Source organism: Lepisma saccharinum, chromosome 6 (genome assembly GCF_977018435.1).
Source record: "Lepisma saccharinum chromosome 6, izLepSacc3.1, whole genome shotgun sequence".
Taxonomy (NCBI): Eukaryota; Metazoa; Arthropoda; class Insecta; order Zygentoma; family Lepismatidae; genus Lepisma; species Lepisma saccharinum.
This window is the reverse complement of record NC_139234.1, coordinates 76198730-76222880: the sequence shown is the minus strand read 5'-3', so window position 1 is coordinate 76222880 and position 24151 is coordinate 76198730. Positions and strand designations below refer to the sequence as shown.

Here is a 24151-nt window from a genome sequence, read left to right as displayed (position 1 = left end):
TTGCATATTACGTTATGTTCCAATGTGCTCATTTCGTTCCGTTCCTTTATAACGTTAATATCTACCACAATACATTTTGTTACGTTCCTTGTAACGTCAGTCTATAACATATTGCATTTCGTTACGTTACATGGGTACCAGCAGTGGAACCATACTTTTCCTCCTACAAAATGGAACGTACCGTGTAACGCAAATTGGGTACGTTACGACTCCCTGGTTGCATGCTTTAGTGTTGAGAATAGCAGACACTCGGAGAAGTTTCATCTTGATGACATCATAGAAACCCTGCAGTGGTTGTAAAGATAGGGGCTGAAATCAAGGTTTCTTATGACCAGACCTTCAAGAGCAGGGGAAAAGCGATCGAAGGACCTTGGATTCGCAGACCTGCTGCGATGACTTGGCCCACCGGACACCATTGCACTCAACAGGAAACATAGCGGGATGGTTGGTCATGGGGCGTAGAACTGGGCTCTCATTTCGATGTGCTAAACTTAGTAAATCTCTTGCGTATTTCATAGTGTCACGTGACTAATTTCGTGCAAATGTGTGAATATTCTGACTTATTTTTTTTACATCTTCTCTAAAATATTTAAAATACAATATTTTTTTGTTTTCCTTTGTCATTGCCGCATCTCCCGATGACCTCTGGCTTTATTGTTAATATATATTAAAATTGGGAGTGCAAGGTTAAGAGAATGAAGAAAACACAAGAACAAACTAATATTTAATAAAGAAGAGAATAAATGGGTAAGAATGTCGAAGCAAGTTATTGAGAATTTTTGTGTAAATGTCTCCCATGAGAAATACGACAATAGCTTTTACTTTTTTCAGGCCTCCTTATGGTTAGGGCCCACCTGCCTATATGTTATGCCCCTGATTTGACGTATATAATGTTTAATGAGAATTTAAAGCCAGATAGGGGTGTAAGGGGTGACCGTCCACATAGTACAACCCAATTGTCAACCTCACTTCCACATAGTACCCCCTGGACTGCAGACTAACGAGGCTCTGGCGACTGACCCTATGATCAGTATAATTCTGTGTGTTGTCCTGTATTTTGTCGTTATATGTGCCGAGTGCCCCTTTACAGTCAGCTTTTAACCAAAGTCAGAAAATTTTAGTTATACGGCATTACAGTTATGTATGGTAAGTTACAGTTGTTTATGGTAAGGGGCTGGACCCCGTATAGTGTGATGGGTGCAAAATAGCCTAAGTGCTGACGCACCCACAATTTTAAATTCAAATTCAAATTTAAAGCCAGATAAAACCGAATGTAATTTTATTGGCTATAAAAATTAGCCTTTTCCATATTTTTTCTCTTCTATTTATTACATTTTTCGTATCAATCCCATGGGATGTGAGGCCCCGTGCTGTCACCCACTTCGCCCACCCCTTTCTACGCCACTGGCCTGTACTGTAGAATTGTGCTCACATACCTTTAACAGTAAAATTAGCAACTTTATTAATTGGGTTTATTTTACTTATTTTCTGTCAATTTTGGTAAAGATGAGGATGAGTGATGATATGAAACTGCTGAAGGGACACTCATGCTCAGGGATTCAAACCTGGCATTGTAGCACAGAGATTGTCTATAGGGCAGGCAACTCTGAGGTTACAGACATTCGAACACAATAATAAGAATTCATGTAGGCAAAATAGAAATTTATATTTTGAAGGAAAAAATAACAATGGTAAATGGCTTGTTACAATTTCTTACAACATCCAGTCTTTTACATTACAACCTTGCCTCATGTAACGAGCATGACGTCTCACTCAAACTTCAACCCTTGTGCAAGTGGTAGGTCCTTGGTGTAGTTGACGGTGACGGTGGATCTCCTCATGTACTGCTTCCACGAGTCAGAACCAGACTCCCTTCCTCCTCCAGTGTGCTTCTCTCCTCCAAATGCTCCTCCTATTTCTGCACCGTTTGTCGGAATGTTGATGTTCACTACTCCGCAGTCTGAACCTTTTGGTCCAATCCACTGCAAAAAAAAAGGAAATTAAATGTCAAAATGATACATATAATGGTAGGTCCTGTAGCAAGATACCTTTAATTTAAAGGAAGCCTCATGGTGAAATGCTGAGCTTAATGTGCTACATAGTCATGTGTTTGAGGTTTGAATTCCTGGTACAGCATGCATTTTTTTGTGAAATGATTGTAAACTGAAAACACATTTCTCTTTTTCCTTGCAACTTGTTTCCTTTTTGCAAATATTTAGTTAAAAATATGCCTCCCAATGGCGCAGTGATAGCATCGTCACCTTGAAATCAAGGTGTCTTGGGTTCGATACCCAGTGGAAGCACATAGTGGTTCGGATTCCACTTTAAACTCTAGGTCCAGTCCCAATTAGCCTTTCAGTGCATAGAGTGGACTTAAAACATCAACTCAATCAATCAATCAATTAGTTAAAAATATTTAAGGCTGAGTTGATACCACTTTGAACCGATACTGATACTCTCACTGATTCCCACCGATACTGATACTTGAAAATTGTAATAATTTAAAGCTGTTCAAAATATTCATTACCAATAGTTTCTAAGTATTTAATTCTAATTATATGCACCAATTGACAAAGATTTTTGCTTTAAAATGTACAAAAATTACATCAGAATATTAAATTACATGTTATGTCATCACAAAATTAATTTTTTCACACAAAACTAGTGCAAAATAAAGATCGAATTTTGCATAATTTCCAGAATAATTAGACTCCTACAGCATTTTTGTGGAGCCCGAGACAAAGCATGTTCGTTTCCTCCTCGAAGCTACAAGCATGCCAGTCAGCATGAGGAATGGCATCACACAATGGTACCAACTTATTTTTGTGATCAGAATGTTATAGAGCACTGTGTGACTACCAAACACAAGTAAGGTTTGTTTTGAATCTCATTTCTACAAATTGTAGAATAATTTATGGATTTTTACCCCTTCCACTCACCTTGAACATATTTCCAAAACTCTCTGTAAACATGCTTGAGGACAATCCCTGGTCGACCTCATTGTTCCAAGCGATGGCTTCATCAATGGACCGAGCCTTCAGAACATAGACGATGGGAGCAAATGTTTCTCTGTGAACAACCTCAGCATCGTGCGACAAGCCAGTGATTATTGTTGGTTCCACATAAAACCCTTCACCACCTCTAACCTAGAATAGATTATGCAATGAAAAGAAATTGTAAGGATCGCATATGTAAGTTATTAACTCAGGGCTCAATATATAACATGTTTATTTGTAACTAAGTCTGGTTAACAAGTACATCACTTGCATACTAACCCTAACTATCTGTGACTTGCTCTTCTGGTACTGTAATACAGAGAATTCCCAAGTAACTTGTACTTAGCGAATTGAAGGCTTACCCTCTAAGACAGGAGCAGCGATGAACTGCAGGAGGGTTGCCTCACAGCATCTCAGGGGACACAAGAACTCTAGAATCCTATTTTCAATAGTATTTATACTGGCATTGACCTTGTGATCATGCTCAGTCCAGCTGAGAGAGCTTTCAACCTTGTGCCTATTTTTGTGCACTGTCTATTCTGGGGGAGAAATGGCCTTGCTGGCCGTGGCAAAGGTTTTGTGGTCAGTAGACCTTTGATGCTTGTCACGGGGTCAATCCAAAAATATTCATGGCCAAGGCTCTGGTCTTGCTTAGCCATCACAACTTCCTGTACGTTACCTTGGCTGTAACCTTGTCCTTGATAGCATAGAGGGATGTAAGGGCATTGACTGAATCACTTGTGCAAAGGATGAGACAAATGTGTGTGTGTGAGACGTATGATGCTTCCTAAGTCTTTCATACTTTCTTGTTGAGGCAACACCCTTTTATGTAACTTGCAGAAAACTGCTCGTTACAAAGTATACAAATTAGAGACGATACTCCATTGATATTGGTCGATGTAAGCACATTAGCGTGTCAGTAGGGTGACCAAAATATTTTGGCCCAAAAACTGGTCATCCCAAGGAGATCAGTTTAGCCTGTCCCCTCTTGAAAAATCGGTTAGGCCTTATTATAAAATTATTGTTATAATTAAAGTATATTATTATTATTATTATTATTTGAAATATGATCTGTTGTCAAAAGATGTTAATTATTATAATCTCGGTGTGACTTACACAGTATTTCTGGTTCCTTCTCATGAAACTTTGATGTTAGCCCTATGCTGAAGCTGAGGAGTGCAAGAAGTATTTATCAGAATAATCAATCTTCTTGAGAGCAGCTAAATTTTCACCAACCGTTTATAAATCTCCCCGAAAACCTTACCCCATACATCTGACACACAACGTGAGATTTGTCATTTGAGTTGGTGTCTTGTTGCAATTCCGTATTGAAACTGCATGTGTGTTTCGTGGCCATGCTTGTTCACTGCTCTGCTCTACAAATAATGGAACACACACAAAAAAAAACAAATCTCTTTTTAGCAATTTTATATTGCATTTAGAATATTAGATACTGGTTTTGGCAATTTTTTTTATTGGTATTGCAAAAAGTATCATATTAGACCATCCTTAATAGAAATAGAACTCCTGTAGTGGTCAATTGTGCCCATGTAGAAATTTAGATAATCACCAATAAATAATGTCATAAGGGGAAAAGTACATTAACCATGTAAAAAAATATATGCTGATATATATTTTATGAAGTCTGTCAGTTTAACCAAACTTTTAATAGAATTTTGTTAAAGCAATTTTTAAAACATGAAGATTGTAGAAAACACATCGTAAAATAATTTACCTTGATGCCAGCTGAAACATTGTTGATTGAAAATATTTTTTACTTTGTTTCTTACACTGAAATGAGTATTAGTGATATTAAAAAGCAATGTGCACTATCAATAGAATAAGCATCAGTATAGCCTACTATCTGATATACTGATATTTGATACTGACAGACACTTTGAAATATTGAGATAGTTTTTCCAAGTTTGCTGATTAGAGTACCACCATGATAACAACTGGGGACCACCTTTATGGCAGGGTTCCTGCCTTCACCTGTGAAGGAACATGGGGTCAAACAGCAAATTAGGCCTACCAATGACCCCCTGTTTGGGCAAGAAGTGGCAACCTTAGAATCCCACCTCACCGAAGCAGCCAACAGGGAAACCAGATTTTGTTAAAAAGAAAAGAAAATTAGGGCCTCCCCAATGGCGCAGTGGTAGCGTCGTCGCCTTGTAATCAAGGGGTCCCGGGTTTGATACCCAGTGCAGGCACAAGTGGTTCGGATCCCACTTTAAACTGTAGGTCCAGTCCCGATTAGCCTTACTGTGCATAAAGTGGACTTAAAACACCAAATCAATCAATCAAGAAAAGAAAATTCTGCACTGTGAATGGAAGCTGGTTGTTAGGGTGACCCTACTCTAGTACATTCAGGGGCATAGCCAAGATTTTGTTTTTCAGGCAGTGTTCAGCCTTCAATGAGACATGTTGCAAAATTGTTAGGGGAAAATAGCACTAAAATAACAACATATATTGATTATGACTGCTATATTTATAAAATACTGAGTTTGCCAAAGGATATTAATGATTTTTGTGATGTCCTGCATAAAAGATGTGAAAAGTGTGGTAAAATTTGCAAGAAACACTAGAAATCGCATAAAATACTAAATTTTCATTGTTTCACAACTTTTATGAATAAAAAATGTGTTTAGTATGTAGTTTTATTCACTTATAAGCCACTTTTAGAATGGTTAACTTTTTGGGTGTTACTGTGATTGTGAAAATCAGTCTCTTCATAGTGCATACCACTGGTTGAAAGTAGCTTAGCTACAAAATTTGCAGCTATTGCTGTATGGGCTCTACATTTTGAAAATTGTAGCTGTAGCTTTAGCAAAGTTACAAAATTCCTGTAGTTGTAGCGAAACGTAGCGAAAGTTTCGCTACAGCTACAGTTCTTTTCAGCATTTTGAGGTAAATTTTGTACGTGGCAACAGTAAAAAAAATCGACAATAACATTGCAGGAGGTTCATATTTATGAACTATTATGAAATATACACAAAGTCTATTACATGGAAATACGAATAATTTAATTATAAATATCTTGATATCACAGATTATCCACGTAATTTATTTAATTTGTATCTGAATAATTCTAATATTCAGATGAATATATTTTGGCTAACAGCTACGTTTTTATGATGGGCATCACTATTTGGGGTGAAACATGACTCCTTTGCACCACCCCCAGAACAAATGCTGTTGATATCCATGATGTAGGAGACGGCAAAATGTCATTAATTACTGTGTAAAACACAATTTGCAGTGCAAAAGCGAGCAATCCATTTTCCACTACAATGACAAAGCAATAGTGCCAGCAATCAATGGCCATGGATCATTGTCAGTATGTAGGATCTCACCATCAAGAAATTATTGTTACAAGAATGATAGACATACACTTTCTGGAAATACAATTAGTTTCGTCATAATATTTGTTCACAAATTTAAAAATGCAATACATTTAGAACACAGAGGTTTACACATCAGTTTCCTCAGTATATTTTAAGATATTGTGAACACTTGTGCGCGTGTGTGTACTACTCATGAACTCCATCCAGAAATTAACCCACGATTTATCATTCCCCAATTACTGGGTAAGTTCATATTATCTCATTTGGTATTTGATTATTGTGTGTTGTGTTTTGTGTGTGTGTGTTTGTGTTTAGTGAAGTTATATGTAAAAGAAGTGCTTAAAAATGTGAAGATGTCAACTGCTAACTGTCAGGTTTGGCGAGGCTAGTTTTTACAAGGAGACAGCATGTAAGTACTCGTACTCTCTCTTCTTTTCATCCCTCCAGCTTCCTCTATTCTTAAAACACCAAATAGTATTCAATGTTTTTAGGCCATTTTTAAAAAGAAAAACACCCGACTCCCTTGATAAAAACAGTTACCCTTCCTGGTCCCAATCTCAACAAATGGTCCTGTCTGGTCCCTCTGCAAAAATGCCTTCCGTGTCAACGACATCACGTGACGCAACCGCAAGAAACGGTTCCCTCCCACCTGGTCATGGCATTTCAGGGAAAGATGAACCACCCCTTCTCACCCTCGTCCGTCAGGTCTCTGTCGCGGACAAAATTAGAGGAGATAATAACAATCACACGCGAGTGCTCTCCTGACTTCCTCCTAATCACCGAGAGCTGGTCCTGTGAGGAAGCGCCCACGTCCTCTTTCGCTATCCCTGGTTACACGGCCATCAAAAAAGACAGGACTACGAAGGGTGGAGGTGGTATTATCTTATATCATCGCGACTACTTAAATATCAAGGCCCTTTCAACATCCACCAATTATAAAAATAACGATGAAGTTGAAATTATGAACATAGCTTTAAAGATTTGAAACACAACCCTGGGAATAATCAGGATATACAAAGCACACAATATATCCTACACAATTATAACGTTTAGAAACTGCTATCTCTGAAGTTTTCCCGCTTGTTGACAAATTTATTATTTTAGGAGATACAAACATAGACTTTCTTTCACCACACAAACTGGAGACAAAATACTTTCAATCAATTCTTAATTCTGTCAGCCTTACGCAAATTATCAATAAACCAACTAGAATAATAGAAAATAGCGAATCACTCCTGGATGTCCTAATAACAGATGACCCTGTCATTGTACGTTCATCAAATGTAACCGTACCTATCAGAAACTCAGATCACTGCATGGTAAGTGTCACCCTTGCCATTGAAAAACTGAAAAGAGGAAAACAATATGTCACATACCGTAATTTCTCAAATTTCAATAAGGAGAAATTTGATGAAGATGCTGCAAGAATTGATTGGGCACAAATTAACAGCTACAACAACATTGAAGATAAGGTACAGTATACTTCTACCAATATTATCCACCTTTTTGACAAACATGTACCTCTCCACACTAAACCGGTTAAGCATCAAAGCGTTCCATGGATATCCGAAAACACGAAATTACTCGTGAAACTCCACGCAAAGACAAACTCCAACTGGGAACACTACAAGGAACTAAGAAACTTTACAACTACGGTGCAATGACAAGAGAAGAAAGCATTCTTTAACCATCATCTATGTTCTAATAAAAACAACAGAGACTTGTGGGGCAAACTCAAGGCGTGGGGAGTATATAGTAAAACTACTAATAATGACATACCCTCTTATATACGAGACGTAGACAAAATAAACGAACATTTTTCAAACATCTGTCGTGAGGCCGACTGCTCGAAATCAGCTATAAATAAAACCAGTAATTTGTTTAACTCCAAAATATTTAATGAAATTGCACAACAATTTCATCTTACAGAAATCAGTGAATATGACACAATTAAAGCAGTAAATAATATACGATTCAACGCCTCTGGCAATGATGGAATAACAATAAAAATGCTCAAACTATCACTTCTGTTTATCTTAAGTCATCTGACACATATAATAAATTTCTCCTTTCGAACTGGACAATATCCAATCAGCTGGAAAACAGTGCACGTGATCCCTCTACCTAAGAAAAAAGTAATATCGTCCTTAAACGATCTTCGTGATATAAGTCTACTACCCATCCTTTCCAAGATCACGGAAAAAATTGTTTACAATCAAGTTAGAAATCATGTCAACAGCCTCAATCTCTTTCCGAAATGCCAATGGGGCGTCAGCCCTGATCACAGCACGGTGACGGTTTTTGCTAAAAGTCACCGATGATATATTTCATGCAATGGACAAGAGTATGCCAGTTGCTCTGGTTTCACTGGATCTGACAAAGGCTTTTGACAAGGTTCATCACGACCTGCTCTTAAGCAAGTTGAAATATAATTTTTCACACCCCGCACTCAAATGGTTCAGATCGTACTTGACAAACAGGCAACAGAACATGTTCCTAAAAACTGTTACGCCCTCTCTCTCTAACATGCTTCCGCTAGAAACTGGCATTCCACAAGGATCAATTCTAGCTCCTCTTCTATATACAATCTTCACAGCAGATTTTGAAACCAACATAAAGCATAGTACCGTACACTTTTATGCAGGTGACACCCAAATTCAAATCCCATTTCCACCAAAATCACCAGATTATGCAATAGCATTACTTAACAAAGATTTGGCAGCCATCAATACCTGGTGTAATACAAATGGTCTGCAAATAAATCCACAAAAGTCTGTTTTCACAGTCATCGGTTCCAAGAATAGCCTTGCAATGACAAACCCAAATAATCTACGCATCAAAATAGAGACATCCGGAATTCCACATTCGAAAAGTATAAAGAATTTAGGAGTTATGTTAGATGAACACTTGAACTGGAACCTTCACGTCCAAAAGCAAACTAAGAAAGCCTACGCAGCCTTAAGATCCCTCTATAAATTTAATTAATACTTAAAAACAGATATTAAAATGAGACTTGTTGAAACACTGATTCTCCCTCTTCTAGACTACTGTGATATAATATACGGTGCAAACTTGTCTGTTTGAAATAAAGTCAAAATTCAAAATTCTTGTTTATGCTTCGTATATAATATTAAAAAATTCGATCATATTCTTCCAACCCTGAACGAGAACAAAATGCTAAACATGAACAGACGTCGCAGACTTAATTTCTGTTGCTTTATACAGAATCTCTTGCATAAAAAAATCCCCGAAAATTTATTCGAGAAACTAAAAACCAGAAGGGAAATACACAACTACAAAACAAGAGGAACTGCGAAACTTGAACTCTACAAACATTTGCTGGAAATTTTCAAATCATCTTTTACACTTTCAGCGGCAAAAACATGGAATGAACTTCCGCCCTCCATTACCTCCCTCCCCAGTCCTAACAAATTTAAGAATAAACTAAAGAATTTTCTGTTAGATGAGCAATATCTCTGTTCAAGCTCCCACGAGTAACACTACACAATACAGTATAGACTACATACGAGCCTCGCCAATCCAATCCAATCCTTGATAAATCATCAACTATATTGTAATATTTACATATGCATTGTTCTATCGTACCTCACAAAACTAGTATAATCATGTACATCAATCTCAACATCCATGCGTGAATGTCCTGCTCAGAAATGTTTAGTATGTGTGTGTCCGTGAATGTGGTTTTCTTTCTTTTTTATGTGTTGTCTTGATTTTTTAACATCTTGTCTTTGTTCTTTCATTGTAACCATTTTTTTCATTTTTTAAATTTTTTATTGTATTTTTATTTTTATTGTATTTTCTTCTCTCTATTTTATGATTTTGTTATGTACATACACTAGGTAAATGTCAAACAGGTTTAGGTGGGAGAACAGCCACAGGCTGAACCTCGCCCTTTAATAAAGAAAATTTCAATTTCAATTTTGAAAAAGTATGTACGAGATATTGATTTTCCTGCAGAATGGAGGAGCAGAATGTGCCATACTCCCAACTAGGCATCTGTCCTAGTTTTTGTTTTTGAGTCTACTTTATGTGCAGATAAGCTAATCGAGACTGAATCCGAACCACTATGTTCCTCCGCCAGGTTTCGGATGATTACAAGGTGACAAATTTCCACCGTGTCTTCAGGGAAGCATTCCCAACAGGAAAGCTTACGTAAAGCATCGCTCCACCTGTTTCTCATTTATACCATACAAGAAACCCCAAGCTATCCTCAAGGTTCGAGCAAAAATACCTCCTCCCCCAACTAACATTCCTTTTAAGGACTTAGAAGATAAAAGTCACATTTTTATGTTATTCCCCTTTTGCACAACACGTTATAGTTAATTTCGGTACACATGATAAATTCTAAGTAATTTTTGAAAAGTAGTAAGTGACAGAAATATTTTTGATATGACTTAATGAGAACACAAGATCTCGTTTCATTAATCTTCCACGTGGGCAGCAAGAATATTTAATAAGAAAATTGATCATTACAAAGCCTAGTTTAGCCTCCAATTATTGCCCCATCTGCCCTACATGTTGTCTCTCCGTAGGCATAGTAAAATGGACTCTCGAAGAGCAGTCGACAAAGCAGCCAGGGACCAGTGACGTATCAACATGGTGGATCGTGTTTTTGAGTGAGTGTCCCACTGGCCTCGCAACTTTGGATGTCTCGTTTTTTACCTTAAATTGAACCGACAGAAATGTGAAAACGCGCAGGGGTCATGTTTCTATGGTGTAGTTCTTATAATTGTTGTACATATACTTTTGGTGGAAATGTCAGTTACAGAAGAATAATTTTATCTTATTGATGGATATCAGCTATAATTATCTACATATTCAGAAAATATGGTTATCCATCATGTTCATGACAAATATCATCCTTGAAAGAGTCAGTGAGATATATTTTTCGTTCAAAATACTGTGTTCATATCAGTCTATTAAAAATGAAATATTTATAAATGTTTATTCTCATGGAAAATATGATGATATATAAACATAAATAATCCTACGAAACTTTAATTGTGTGTAGTTGAAATTATTTATTTTGGTAACACCCTAATTGCAATACTCATATCGTCGGTCCAATGACATAACGACGTATCTCATTTTTTTGCGAAATTGAGTTATTAACATCGTTGTGATCATACCGGTGCCCTGCATGACCTGGCAAATCAGCGTAACTCAAATCCAATTAATAAGGAAGTTATGAATATTTTTTGATTTTGCGTATCTCAATTTGTTAAAAAATTTGGTATGACATAGCGGCGTATCTTGACTTCCGTCGTTATGTCAGATAAAGTAAATCCTAAATTGTTTCACAAGTTGGCGTATCTCTTTTTGCTTACAGCAGAAAAATGCAACAATCGGGGCCAATACACTCACAAAGAGGAAAATAAAGCAAAGCAGAAATGTATATTTCAGTATTTACAAAACAGCGGTCACAATCTTAACAATAACGAAACGGTCTAACAGAGGATAGTTCAACTACAGGGAAGGTTGTTAGGAAAAGAAGATTGCTGAAACACCCCTGGACAGGCTGCACCCACAAAGGAAGAAAATGTTATGTACGGAAGAACAATGAGAAATCACGAATAATTATTTTAAATTGATTTTTCGATCTTGGAAACTTGCAACGTCAAAGGAAGTACGTAGCACGACACGTTGGTGTAGAAGATACGAGACAAAAAACCACAAAACAAGAATCGAGACGTACAAAAACACAATTTTACTATCTTTCCCTGGATGGAAGAAGGCTGAAGGTTTGCAAGAAGATGTTTTTGAATACTCTTGGAATTAGCGAACGATTTATACGTACGACAGTGAACAACATTCAAGAAACAGGCATATTACTAACTGAAAAACTAGGTGGAAGATACAAGCATTTGAAAGAAAATGACTAGAGGAAACGAAGTATAGAAGATCATCATATAAATCGCTTTCCACGAATGGAGTCTCACTATTGTAGAAAATATTCAACAAAGGAGTATCTGCATTCTGATTTAACTGTAAAGAAGATATATGAGATGTACAAGGAAGAGATCGACACAACATGTCAAGCATCTTTGCAAACATACACAAATGTTTTCAAGGGTATGAATCTTGCATTTCATCAACCCAAAAAGGATCAGTGTGGATTATGCATTACGTACAATGCGGGATCTGATTAAGATAAAATGAAGCTTGAAGATACATTTAAGCAGCACGTTGCAGAGAAAAGTAAAGTGAGAGAATTGAAAGCAATAAGTAAGACTACAGCGACCTGTTCTGCTGTTTTTGATCTGCAACAAGTTATTCACTTGCCTATGTCGAACCACTCATCCGTGTTCTACAACAGACGTCTGGCTAACTACAACTTCACTGTCTATGAACTGAACACGAACAATTGTCATTGTTTCTTGTGGCATGAAGGAATCAGCAAGCGTGGATCACGTGAAATAGCAACATGTCTTTTCCAATATCTAATGAAAGTGGACCAAGAAAAGAAGAATACAGTTTACTTAAATGCTGACAGTTGTGTTGGCCAAAACAAGAATAGAATTGTGGTTGCTGCGCTTATGCATGTAATGCTAAAAGCAGAGAATATAAAAGAAATTGTGCTCAGATTTTTTGAGCCTCATCATGGGCAAAACGAGGGAGAGACTACGCACAGTGCAATCTCCAGATCGTTACGGAAAGTTGGAGAGATATTTGTCCCCTCTCAGTTTGTACCCATCATAACACTAGCCCGAAGAAACCATCCTTACATCGTGCACACAATGCAGATGGAAGATTTTCTGAATTATAAGGCAATTGCTGAAGATCTGAGGCTTTTCCAGCTTAAGAAGACCGATGATGCTATTAAGTTCAGTTGGAAAGATATTCGTGAACTACGATTGCAGAGCAACAAGCCAGATACTATCTACATAAAAACAAGTTTACTGCAAGAGAATCCCGCAAAAATCGTAGTAAAGAGATGTAATACTAAAGATATAGCTGCGAGAATGTCACCTCCATTGAACAAAGAATCTGTGAAAATAGCGCAAGAGAAATATGCAGATTTACTGTCATGTCAATGTGTGAAGGTCCTTTTCCCGTCCTTCTAGACAGTGACTGCAGAAACTTTTACGCAAATTTGAATCACTGAATCTGTTCTCCACTCTATTCCACAAAAATGTTTTATTGATGTTTATTTAATGTAGCCAAATTATAGCTACATATACGCATGTATAGCTTTTTAATTGTACTTGTAGTGAAGAGTTTTGTAATTTGTACACGTACTTAAAGCATGTAAATCTAAAGAACTTCAAAATAAAAATAACCATTCACTTTGAAAAAGAAAAGCGTCATGAACAATAAAATAATAAATATTATATAGTTTTGCTCACATTTTGACTAAAAAAGAAGATTTCTCAAATCATGAGGCTGTAACTTGATACTAATTTGCATGGCGTATCTCAAAGATATTTCTGTGTGAGTAATTATTTTGATCTGACATACCGACGTATGTCAAGAAATTATGAAATTTCAAGCACGTAACGCAACACATGTAACATTCAACCACACTATTTTACAGCAGAAACATAATACAATTTAATGACAAAACAAAATTTATTATGGGGTAAATAGTTTTCTCACAAACATCTACGAATGTGTGTGCGAAAACGTTTTTTGCTTCTCCTGAAAAGTTGGAAAAAATGAGATAGGTCGTTATGTCATTGGACCGACGATATATCAAATTGAATTGATACACCACTTACATAGGTATGTTATTCTCAAAAGTAAAAATAAGTAACTGAAGTAACACTGCTATCCAGCGGTGGCTCGTGACTTTTCACAGATGCATGCTACAGGTAGATGTTGTTCCTTGCATTTACAATTACCCCCCTCCCCCTTTACACACACACACACACACTCTCTCTCTCTCACTTGGAACTGCTATCGTATGCAGGGTTTTCTCCCGAGGGGACTGGTATCACATAGCTGCTTTCTACGTACGGCCGGAATAAACTACAAAATATTTTGCAATCACCGATTTAAACCTTCATTTTAAAAGTTTTTCAAAGATAAAAATGGTAATCGGAGATCATTTTAAGGGGTGTTTGCATTTAACATTGTTTTTTTTTTGTTTCCGAGTTCTTTGCTGCTTTCATCCAAAACTCAAAATTTGGAGATGAGATGTAGCCCCCATCAATTCCCTAGCTCCAGCCTTGCGTACGCCACTGCTTGGAACAACAGAGCACAAGTGATCCTTTACAATGACTGCTCCATATGCCACGTGCATGACCATGAACCGCACAAAAAAAATCGTGTCTGATTCTGTTAAGCTATTCGCAAACTTTCTTCTGATACCAAGATGGCAACATTTACCGTGCTGTGAATCTGTGTGGCACACTAGCAGACGGATTTCCTGAGCTGATTGCCTCAGACCCTACCTTCACCTTCGGCCAGCCTCAGACCCCACCTTCACCTTCGGCCAGATTCGGCGTGCCGCAAGGTGGCGAAAACGTGCTATGAAGCCAATAGCATGGTATTCGTTGTAGCTTAACAGCGTGTGGAAAATACATAGCGCACTGCAAATTTTTGAGCCTCTTAACGTGAGAAGTTTCATTTCACTTCAGTGTTTCATTAAACTTCTTCAATCTATGAAATGTGTCCCTTTCTTTCTTTTCATTTTAGTAAATTGAGTAACGTGCTATACTACGGTAGCATGTATTAAGCAGCCGCCACTGCTGCTATCACAATTATCAAATGACAGGAATCATGACAATAGATAACAGAATCTATTTTCCAGTAAGTACAACTATCATACTAGGACCTTTCTTTGAATATCCATCTCGTTGTTTTAAGTTTTAATATTCTGCAGAAATAGCTCAAAAGTAGCGAGTAGCAAACAAGAATAGCGTAGCGAGCTACTTTGTGGTAAATGTAGGTGTAGCTGTAGCGAAGTTACATTTTGAAAGAGTAGCTGTAGCTGTAGCGAAGCTACTTTTAAAATGAAGCGTACTGATCACTGGTGCATACAATACAACATTTGGCTCATTTCAGTTCCATTCCCTTGCACAACATGAAAACAAGCAACAGGTAATGAACCAGTTAGTGTCATTTTCAAATCAATGCTGGTTCGAGTCTCCCAGTCACGGAAACCTGCAACAACGACTGGGGGAAGGGGTTCATCCTGCTGACCCTGTAACTGGTTGTATGATCGTCCACCTCTGCTGAGGCATGTAGGAGTGAGGAGTCCAGCAGTCAGTAGGTAGGCCCTGACCGTGACGAGCCGTTGTGCCATGGAAAATAATTGCATTGTAGAGCAATGTCATTGGCAAAATTTTGGGTATGTCTGGCTATGTCAATGAGGAAATTAAGAAAGATGTGTGCTAAAGTTTGATATCATCACAGTACATACCTTTCCACCAATCTCAACTTTCCCTCCCAACTTGATGGCATCCTCAATGGTCTTCTTGTAAGCGGCAACACCTGCGGCAGAGTGAAGAGGTCCAACCAGGGTATCTTCTTTGAGAGGGTCGCCAATCCTGCTCATGATGGCAGCAAATGATTTCTTCACTCTCTCGAGCACTTCGTCGTAAACCTGCAAAATGTTAAAATATGGAAACTTCAGTTCAAATTCAGGGATGTAAAGCCATCCATACAGAATTCAGTTGTCGTTGAAACAGAGCATTCAAGACACAAAGCCAGTGAACCATGTTTTTAGTGGAAATTTGGAAAAATCTTAAATTTAACTTGTACAGGGTCAAAGAAAATTTTTACAACCTTTTCACATTTCATGGAATGTACATAAGGCAAGAAAAAGAAATAGAGTTATAACAAAAATAATAATTTTCCTTCCAAACTAAGATGTATATGAGATACTTGAGAGCAATGTGGTGTATTTTCTTGGTCTTGTACAAGGGTCGTTCAAGGCTGACTGATACTTGTATTTATAGAAACAAATTGGAAAATCCTACAAAGCACCAAACTATATGTGAGTTTTTCATCAGCCTGAGCATCCAGGCACTGCTGACATCATTGTGTTAGTTCCCTGAGTCCCTTGGCATAGAAGGAAGTTGGTTGTTTCATAGATGCTGCAGGACATCTTTTGTCAGTGCTTCATCTGTCTTCAATTTCTTCTCTCTCATATGCTCTTTAAGCAGCTCAAACAAATCTGATAATCACTGAGGGCTAAGTCCTGAGTGTAAGAACATGGAGCAAAACCCTTTCAGAGAGTTGTTGCTGTCAAAGTGACCATGTGAGGCCGTGCATTGGCATGGTGTAGAATGACTTTTGCAGACATCCCCGGCCTTTTCTTGTGAATGGCATTTCGTACGGCACCCTTCAGCAACGTGCAGGAATAGGAAAACTGGGCATTAAACATGACCCTTTCCCAAAAAAAATCCACATAAAGACACAGTTGGACAAATGTGTCCATATGGTTAATTCGTCAGCAACTAGTACTCTTCACCAAAGTGTTGACATCGTTTGTTCACTCTTATCCGTGACATTGTTTGTTCCCCCATACTGTGCTTTCAGTCTTCTGAAAATTTCAGCTGGCTTCAGGGTTTTTTTTCACAAGGGATTTGATCATACACCACTGTTCCACAACTACAGACACACTACTTGCCACCATCTTTGCTAACACAACCGTACATTCACCAACAACGTTGGGGTGAACGTGCAATACTCACGAAGGATGAAGGTACATCCTCTGGCAGTGTTATCATTCTCCAGCTATTTACCACTTTTTTATTCACAAATATTTCGGCCAATGTTGAACATCAGAAGAGGAACTGTGCGATAATAATGATGCAAAATATTGTCACAAAAGATACAGTAAATACTATTTCATAGTTGATGTTTTTTTAAAAATTGTGTTAAACTAAAATGCAATTTGCAAACCTCCCAACACAAAACATATTTAATTTTAGACTTGGTTGTTGAGTCTTAATTTATTATCATGCGTCACTGCTGCAGAAATACACATTATTCTTTGTTGTGCAATTGTGTACACCACTACTCCTTTCCTTTCTCACAACCATATGCTCACACTTTCAATGTTGCTTTCTCTTCACCACAGAATAACAAGATATAGATAGCCACAGCATTTACCAACTACCTTATCTTATTGACAGACAGTCTGTCTTGAAAGGGTTTGTTTAGAACAGTTTCTAAATTAGAATTCTTGAACATTAACATAACAAGGAGAAAAATGATGTGTGCCCTGATGTCACTTACATCAAACATGTTGTTTGAGCTTCATTTAATCATGTATGGACATCCTAAGAGCATGCTCTGTTTCTATGAGGCACCTCTCCCATCAGAGTGATCATTTGCTGTGTTGGGTTGCATACATACAGGTTTGCTTTTAAGCGCTTATAGCACAGAAACTAAGTCCTTTCGAGGTAATATTTATAAGGGAAAGTTACTTGATTTTATGGTATCTACCATCACCTAAGCATTGACTGAGTGAGTCAGTGAGTGGTTAGTACAGCATGCTACAACATCAAGGATCTCGGATTTGAATTCCTGCATGAGCATGGGTGTTCTTTGTGTGTGTGCCTTCACTCGTCCTCATCTTCATAATTAGCCAAAAGTGGCAGAAAAGCAAAGTAAAATAAACCAAATCAATCAATCAAGATTGCAAAAATGTCTTCTGAAGTCCAGTGTAACTCCACATAACCTGCCAATGCAAAACATGGACTGTAGCATGTTGACCATCATGGGATCTACTGTTCAGATGTAACTCCATTAGGTCAGGAGACTGTGAAGCCCAGACTTTTGGTGACCCTCTATCTAGTCATCTTCCAGAAATGGGGTTCATATATTCAAGACTAATACAAAGATAATAAATATCACTGTTTTCTTTAAAATGCATGCTGACTTTTGTGACACCCTGTAGTTCATCTGGGAACCACGAAAAGGATGTTTCCTTGAAATATTGTGCTATTTTTATTTGTATTATTTTATTTTTCCACTTTTTGGGTAATCATGACAATGTGAATGAATGATGATTAGATGAAATTGAAGAAGGAACACTCGCAAAGAATACCAGTACCTAGGCTTGGACTCCAACCCAGAATCTTTGGTGGGAAGATCGAAAGTCTACAACATGCTCAGCCACCAAGCCAGTGAAACAATTTTAGAGTATTTGATGTACATAAGCAAGTAAAGACAATATTGTTGCAATGCAATATGAAACTTACCTTCTCATGCAGAATTAACCTTCGTGTCGTGGTGCACCTCTGGCCTCCGGTCCCAGCACAGGCAAACACAGCAGACCTAACCACCAGGTCCAGATTAGCATCATCGGCAACAATGATTGCATTGTTTCCTCCCAGTTCGAGTAAATGTTTCCCAAACCTTTCTTGTACTGCTAGGGCAACCTTAAAAATAGATTGATTTTTTTTTTTAATTTAGGCATTTTCTAGTATACAAAATGCACAGCTTGTAGCCCAATTATTCATGGCTGATGTATTTAAGGTGGAAACGGAGCAGCTACTGAGCTCATGAAATATTCACGACCGTAATAATATTAAACTACTTATCACTACAAGGTGGCAAGACCCACATGTGCTAAAAATTGCAAGAATAGTATCTTTTTATACCAAAATATGCCTTCCTTCACTGAATTATAAAGAAACCAAAAATCAATGAAATGTCCAAGAATTTCATAAAAATAGTCTGATTCCCAGGCATGATACCTAGACTTTTTCTCTGGAGTCATTTCAAAGAAATGCTGTACTCATTGAAAATCAACATCCTCCTCCATCATTTTCATTGGTGTCTAATGTCTATGATCTCATTACACTAAGGCACTTTTCAGGGTGCATGGTGACTAGGGGTAAATGGTTGTATGTGTTTATTCAGCAGAATGGGGCATGTGTTGAACATGTGTTGTACAGTCTTTGTGATCAACCTTAGATGTCCATCCCAAGTAAACCGTACTGAAAATGGTTGACCCAACGTAAAACATACCATTGGGCAATGGTAATTTTGGCCGTGGTTCCAACATTGGCTCAACACGTGGTTTCTATGTTGGACCAACATGTGTTTTTCACGTTGGGCCAACATATGGTTTTACCTTGGGCCAACGTATGGTTTTACACATGGTCCAACTACTGAAAACTAAAGAATGGATAGGATTTTGTTCTGATATACACATGATTTATTGTGAAGGCTAATGTAAACAATAGTACAAATTATTTACGACAGTTAAAGAAAAATACACAGCACTTTCTCAGTCACATAGTATCATTGTTTTCAAGGCACCATTTTTCAAGTAGTAGCACAAAACTTTCTAGAGTTTATTTAGTTTTCCAACATCCATGGAATTTAGTCTGCACATAACATTATTTAACCACCTTCACAAGAATACCTGTAAGAATGTTCTTGTTCTACTACAGCAAGAGAGACAAACAATAAGCAATTACCAACACATCTTTCATCCATGGCAGCTGACAAAGAACAAGTTAAAAATATCTTCTACTTTCATTAAAAACATATCATATTTTTGGTATGTGCTGTGACTGAAATATTCGAAAAGAAACACTGTTACATGTCACTTATTTTACACTCTAGAATTTACAGCATACTCCTGAAAGTTGTCTTAGCATGAAAAAGTTGTTTTTAAAACCTCTCCGATGGTGCAGTGGTAGCATCGACGCCTTGTAATCAAGGGGTCCCAGGTTCGATACTCGATGGCGGTACAAGTGGTTCGGATCCCACTATATACTGTAGGTCCAGTCCCGATTAGCCTTACTGTGCATAAAGTGGACTTAAAACACCAAACCAATCAATTAAAACTGATTTTGACTCACTTTTCCATGGTTGGGCAAATGTTGGCAACCACCGTTGGCCCAACGTAAGACCAATGTCAATTTGCCAACCAATGTAAAGCCGACCTTTCCCACACAAAAACTGACGTTGACCCAAGGGTTGTGGTTACTTGGAATATCTTGCATACAACCAAATAGGTAAAAATTAACACCATCATCATTTTCGTGGAAACAAACAAGTGGCAAAATGTGCATCACATAACCCCCATCCTCTTAATAATACTGTCCCAGAATCCAAGATGGTGGACATAACCTTGAACGAATACTTCAAAAAGTCCCTCTTTCCCTTCTGTCACTAGCCGTGAGAGGCGTAGTTTCCATCAGTGTCAATTATTAGGGTTATTTCCAGACTTTTAACTCATTCTATGTGTATGTGTATGTGTGAAAGGGAGAGATAGAGTGAGTGAGTGAGTGAGAGAGTGTATAAACCATACCAGAAATACAACCTTATTACCTCAGAATCATATCTACTAACAGAAATGAAAAAGAATAATGGTGAAATAATAGTCATACGAGCTCTACAATGCAATTCAGCATGTGGGTTCGTTACTTAGTAATATACATCTAAATTATTATTCTGTTTGTCAATCATAATGCTTGTCGATGTATGCTGGGCATAAACAGCCATGAGTTAATTTGTAAGTCCAATAAAACTTGGTTGAGTTGAGCTTGTCCAAGTTAGATGTTTCAGGTTCCAATCCCAGGGAAGCATCCATTTTATTACAACCATTGGTTCAGGTTTATGTGCTACCGCTAACAATGATTTTAACCCTTAAATCAGCTTTGCCCAATTCTGTACAAACATTGCATTTTTACCTAGATAAGTGATAAGTTGTGCGAATTTTCATATATCCAATTTCTTGATAATTTGGAATAGGAATATCCATTATCCAGGTTTGACACCATCCCCTAGGGTACCTACAGGAATGGTCATAACTAGAGCCCGGATTTATAAGCACAATCAAACAGTAAAATAAGCAAGTTAATAAGCACAAAATATGAAAAAAAATAAGCACCAAAATAAGCATAAACAAATACAGGAAAATCTGAAAAAATATTTGTTTATTAGATCTCTTACCTTATTCAAAGCTGTTACAGTATGTAAGAAAGGTCATCCTGAGATTTTCTTGTGTGAAGCTCCTGCTTCTGTCAGTGAAGAATGATTTGTACAGTCAAAATGTTCTTTCCACGTAGATGTCTGTTTCAATGTCTGTTTCTTCACCAAAAATCTTTTTATAAATTTGACACAAGTGTTTTGTAACCAGGATTTTTCAGTAATTTCTGACTGAGCTTGTCGGACACAATTTTACCAACACCGTGAGTTTCTGAAGACAACGTTACTGAAATTTCATCAATAAGAGAAAGCGAATGTTGCAATGTATTATTTGGAGCTTTCAACTGTGTTATAATATCAGGCAGTTTGGAAAAATGATTATGGATGGACTGTATCTTTTCTTGGATGTCGTTTCTCTCGTGCGGCTATTTAGAAGCATTGATCTCGTCATCCCGATGCCGTCGTGTGATTGAAATAGGATTGAAATATGACAGATTTGGGTAAAATATGCTATTTTAAACCAAAATCATAAAATAAGCAAGCATAACTGTTTACTGCAGAAATAAGCATTTATAAGCACTTTCAACCTTAGTTAAATAGCTTATGAAGGTATGTAATACGAAGTATAACCTTTGTTCTTACCAATAGAAGTCTGGAAAAGAATATGAATTTCGCTTATAACTCCAGGCTCTAGTCATAACCATCCCTTCTCCTTCTGAAATAAGAGAAAATTGACTACTTATTCTTCTCTTCTCCTTTTATTTGTAATTCTGTTTTAAGTTATAGTATCTCTTTTTTCATGCTTACACTCTACCATCATCATTCATCCTTTGCTATGTTTTCTTTCCCATTTTCCCTTAATTTTTCTACACCATGTCTCTCTCTCTACGGCTATTTAGAAGCATTGATCTCGTCATCCCGATGCCGTCGTGTGATTGAAATAGGATTGAAATATGACAGATTTGGGTAAAATATGCTATTTTAAACCAAAATCATAAAATAAGCAAGCATAACTGTTTACTGCAGAAATAAGCATTTATAAGCACTTTCAACCTTAGTTAAATAGCTCATCAAGGTATGTAATACGAAGTATAACCTTTGTTCTTACCAATAGAAGTCTGGAAAAGAATATGCATTGCTTATAACTCCAGGCTCTAGTCATAACCATCCCTTCTCCTTCTGAAATAAGAGAAAATTCTCTCTATATATATATATTTGTCTGGTTTGTTTCTTTACACACACACACACACATACATACAGTCCGGCCAAGGGAGACGAAACCCTCTGGGATGGACTATTCCAAACGCGAGAGGGGAAGCAGGTAGAAGCACACTGTAAACAATGCTGCGGTATTTCGTTTGAATGCGTTCGCTTGTTTAGTTTATTTTCGCTTGCTGTGTTGTGTTGTGTTCGCGATTTGTGAATTCTGATGGCTCTTTCACCTGGTAACAAACCGTTTCGAAGTGGAACTAAAACAATTCTGCAGAACGTAATTGATTTTTGTGACCGAGAAGCAGAAAACGGTGAAGTTTTGGTTCCTGTTACTCACTCTTCGAAACGAGCAAGTCAGATTGCTGGTGTGTCATTGTCGGCAATAAAGAAGATTCGTCGTGAAGCAGGCAAACAAGAGGTTCCCAAATTTAGTTCTCCCAAAAAACGACGAAAGAAGGATATTCTGGAGACAACAGGAATAGATGAATTCGATTGCGACATAATTAGGCGTACGGTGCATGACTTCTATGTCCGAGAAAGAAAGGTTCCATCCTTAAACAAATTGCTGCCAGTTTTAAAGGACAAAATCAACTTTACCTGGAAAAAAGAGACGCTAAGAAAAATTCTGCATAAAATCGGTTTTAAATGGAAACGATGCCAAAATAAGAGGAAAGTCTTGATTGAGCGGGATGATATCGTTTTAAAGAGGATCCAATTTCTGAGAAACATAAAACGATTCCGAGAAGAAAGAAGACCTCTTGTCTACATCGATGAAACTTGGGTCGACAGTAACCTGACGTTTGGCAAATGCTGGCAATCAGATGAAACTGATGGAATTCTACAAATGGGAAACGCTTCACGCAGAGTCATTGTTTTGTGTGCAGGCGGGCTGATGGGATTTATACCTGACACCAATCTCGTGTACAAGGCAAACACGACCACAGGAGATTATCATGGGCAGATGAACGCTAATATTTACGAGAAATGGGCAAAAGAAAAACTCATCCCAAATTTACCACAAAATGCCGTCGTTATAATAGACAATGCTCCATATCATTCCGTTCAGATTAATAAGATGCCAAATTCAAGCAGCACCAAAAAAAAACAATCACAGACTGGCTTGCTACGTGACATCCACCCTTCACCTGATTCCCTTAAAGTTGAGCTGATGGAACTCGTGAAATTACATGCTCCGAAAGTGAAAACATATCGATTTGATACCATGTTATCAGAGCATGGATTTACTACACTTCGGCTTCCACCATACCACTGTGATATAAATGCTATAGAATATGTGTGGGCAGAAATAAAAAGATACGTCCGCAATATTAACCCCACAGATGACATAAATATGGAAAAACTTTTTAAAGTGACAGAAGATGCTATACGCAGCATATCAGTTGAAAAATGGCGCAAATGCTGCGAACATGTAATGAAACTGGAAACCAGCTACCGCGAGAAGGACGTAATTATAGAAGAAGTGTGTGAACCAATCCACATCTTATTGAATGACAGTCAAAGTGAAAGTGACTGCAGTTCGACAGCTGATTCTAACATTGATGAGGACACTTTTTAGAGGTATGCCAAATTCCTTACAGATATTTTCCTACATTTTCTTTAATTTGCGATATTTATAGTGCTTAGATATTATTAGTGAATACTATCCTGATTAATGACACATTAGGTTGTTCTATTATAGCCTAATATTTGTCAAGGAGACCAGTTTAATTGAATTAT

At 37.5% G+C, this 24151-nt stretch overlaps 1 protein-coding gene across 1 annotated transcript in view; it reads right to left on the bottom strand.

The window, feature by feature from the left end:
- Nucleotides 1–1647: 1647 nt before the first annotated feature.
- Aldh7A1 (aldehyde dehydrogenase 7 family member A1) overlaps nucleotides 1648–24151 on the bottom strand; it is a 36494-nt gene continuing 13990 nt past the window's right edge. Inside the window, exons 5-8 of the mRNA XM_083124175.1 lie at nucleotides 18517–18696; nucleotides 15726–15908; nucleotides 2940–3146; nucleotides 1648–1982 (exon numbers count right to left, since the gene is read on the bottom strand). Coding sequence (XP_082980301.1) covers nucleotides 1770–1982; nucleotides 2940–3146; nucleotides 15726–15908; nucleotides 18517–18696 — 783 coding nt within the window. The 3' untranslated portion in view covers nucleotides 1648–1769. The remainder of the gene's footprint in view (nucleotides 1983–2939; nucleotides 3147–15725; nucleotides 15909–18516; nucleotides 18697–24151) is intronic.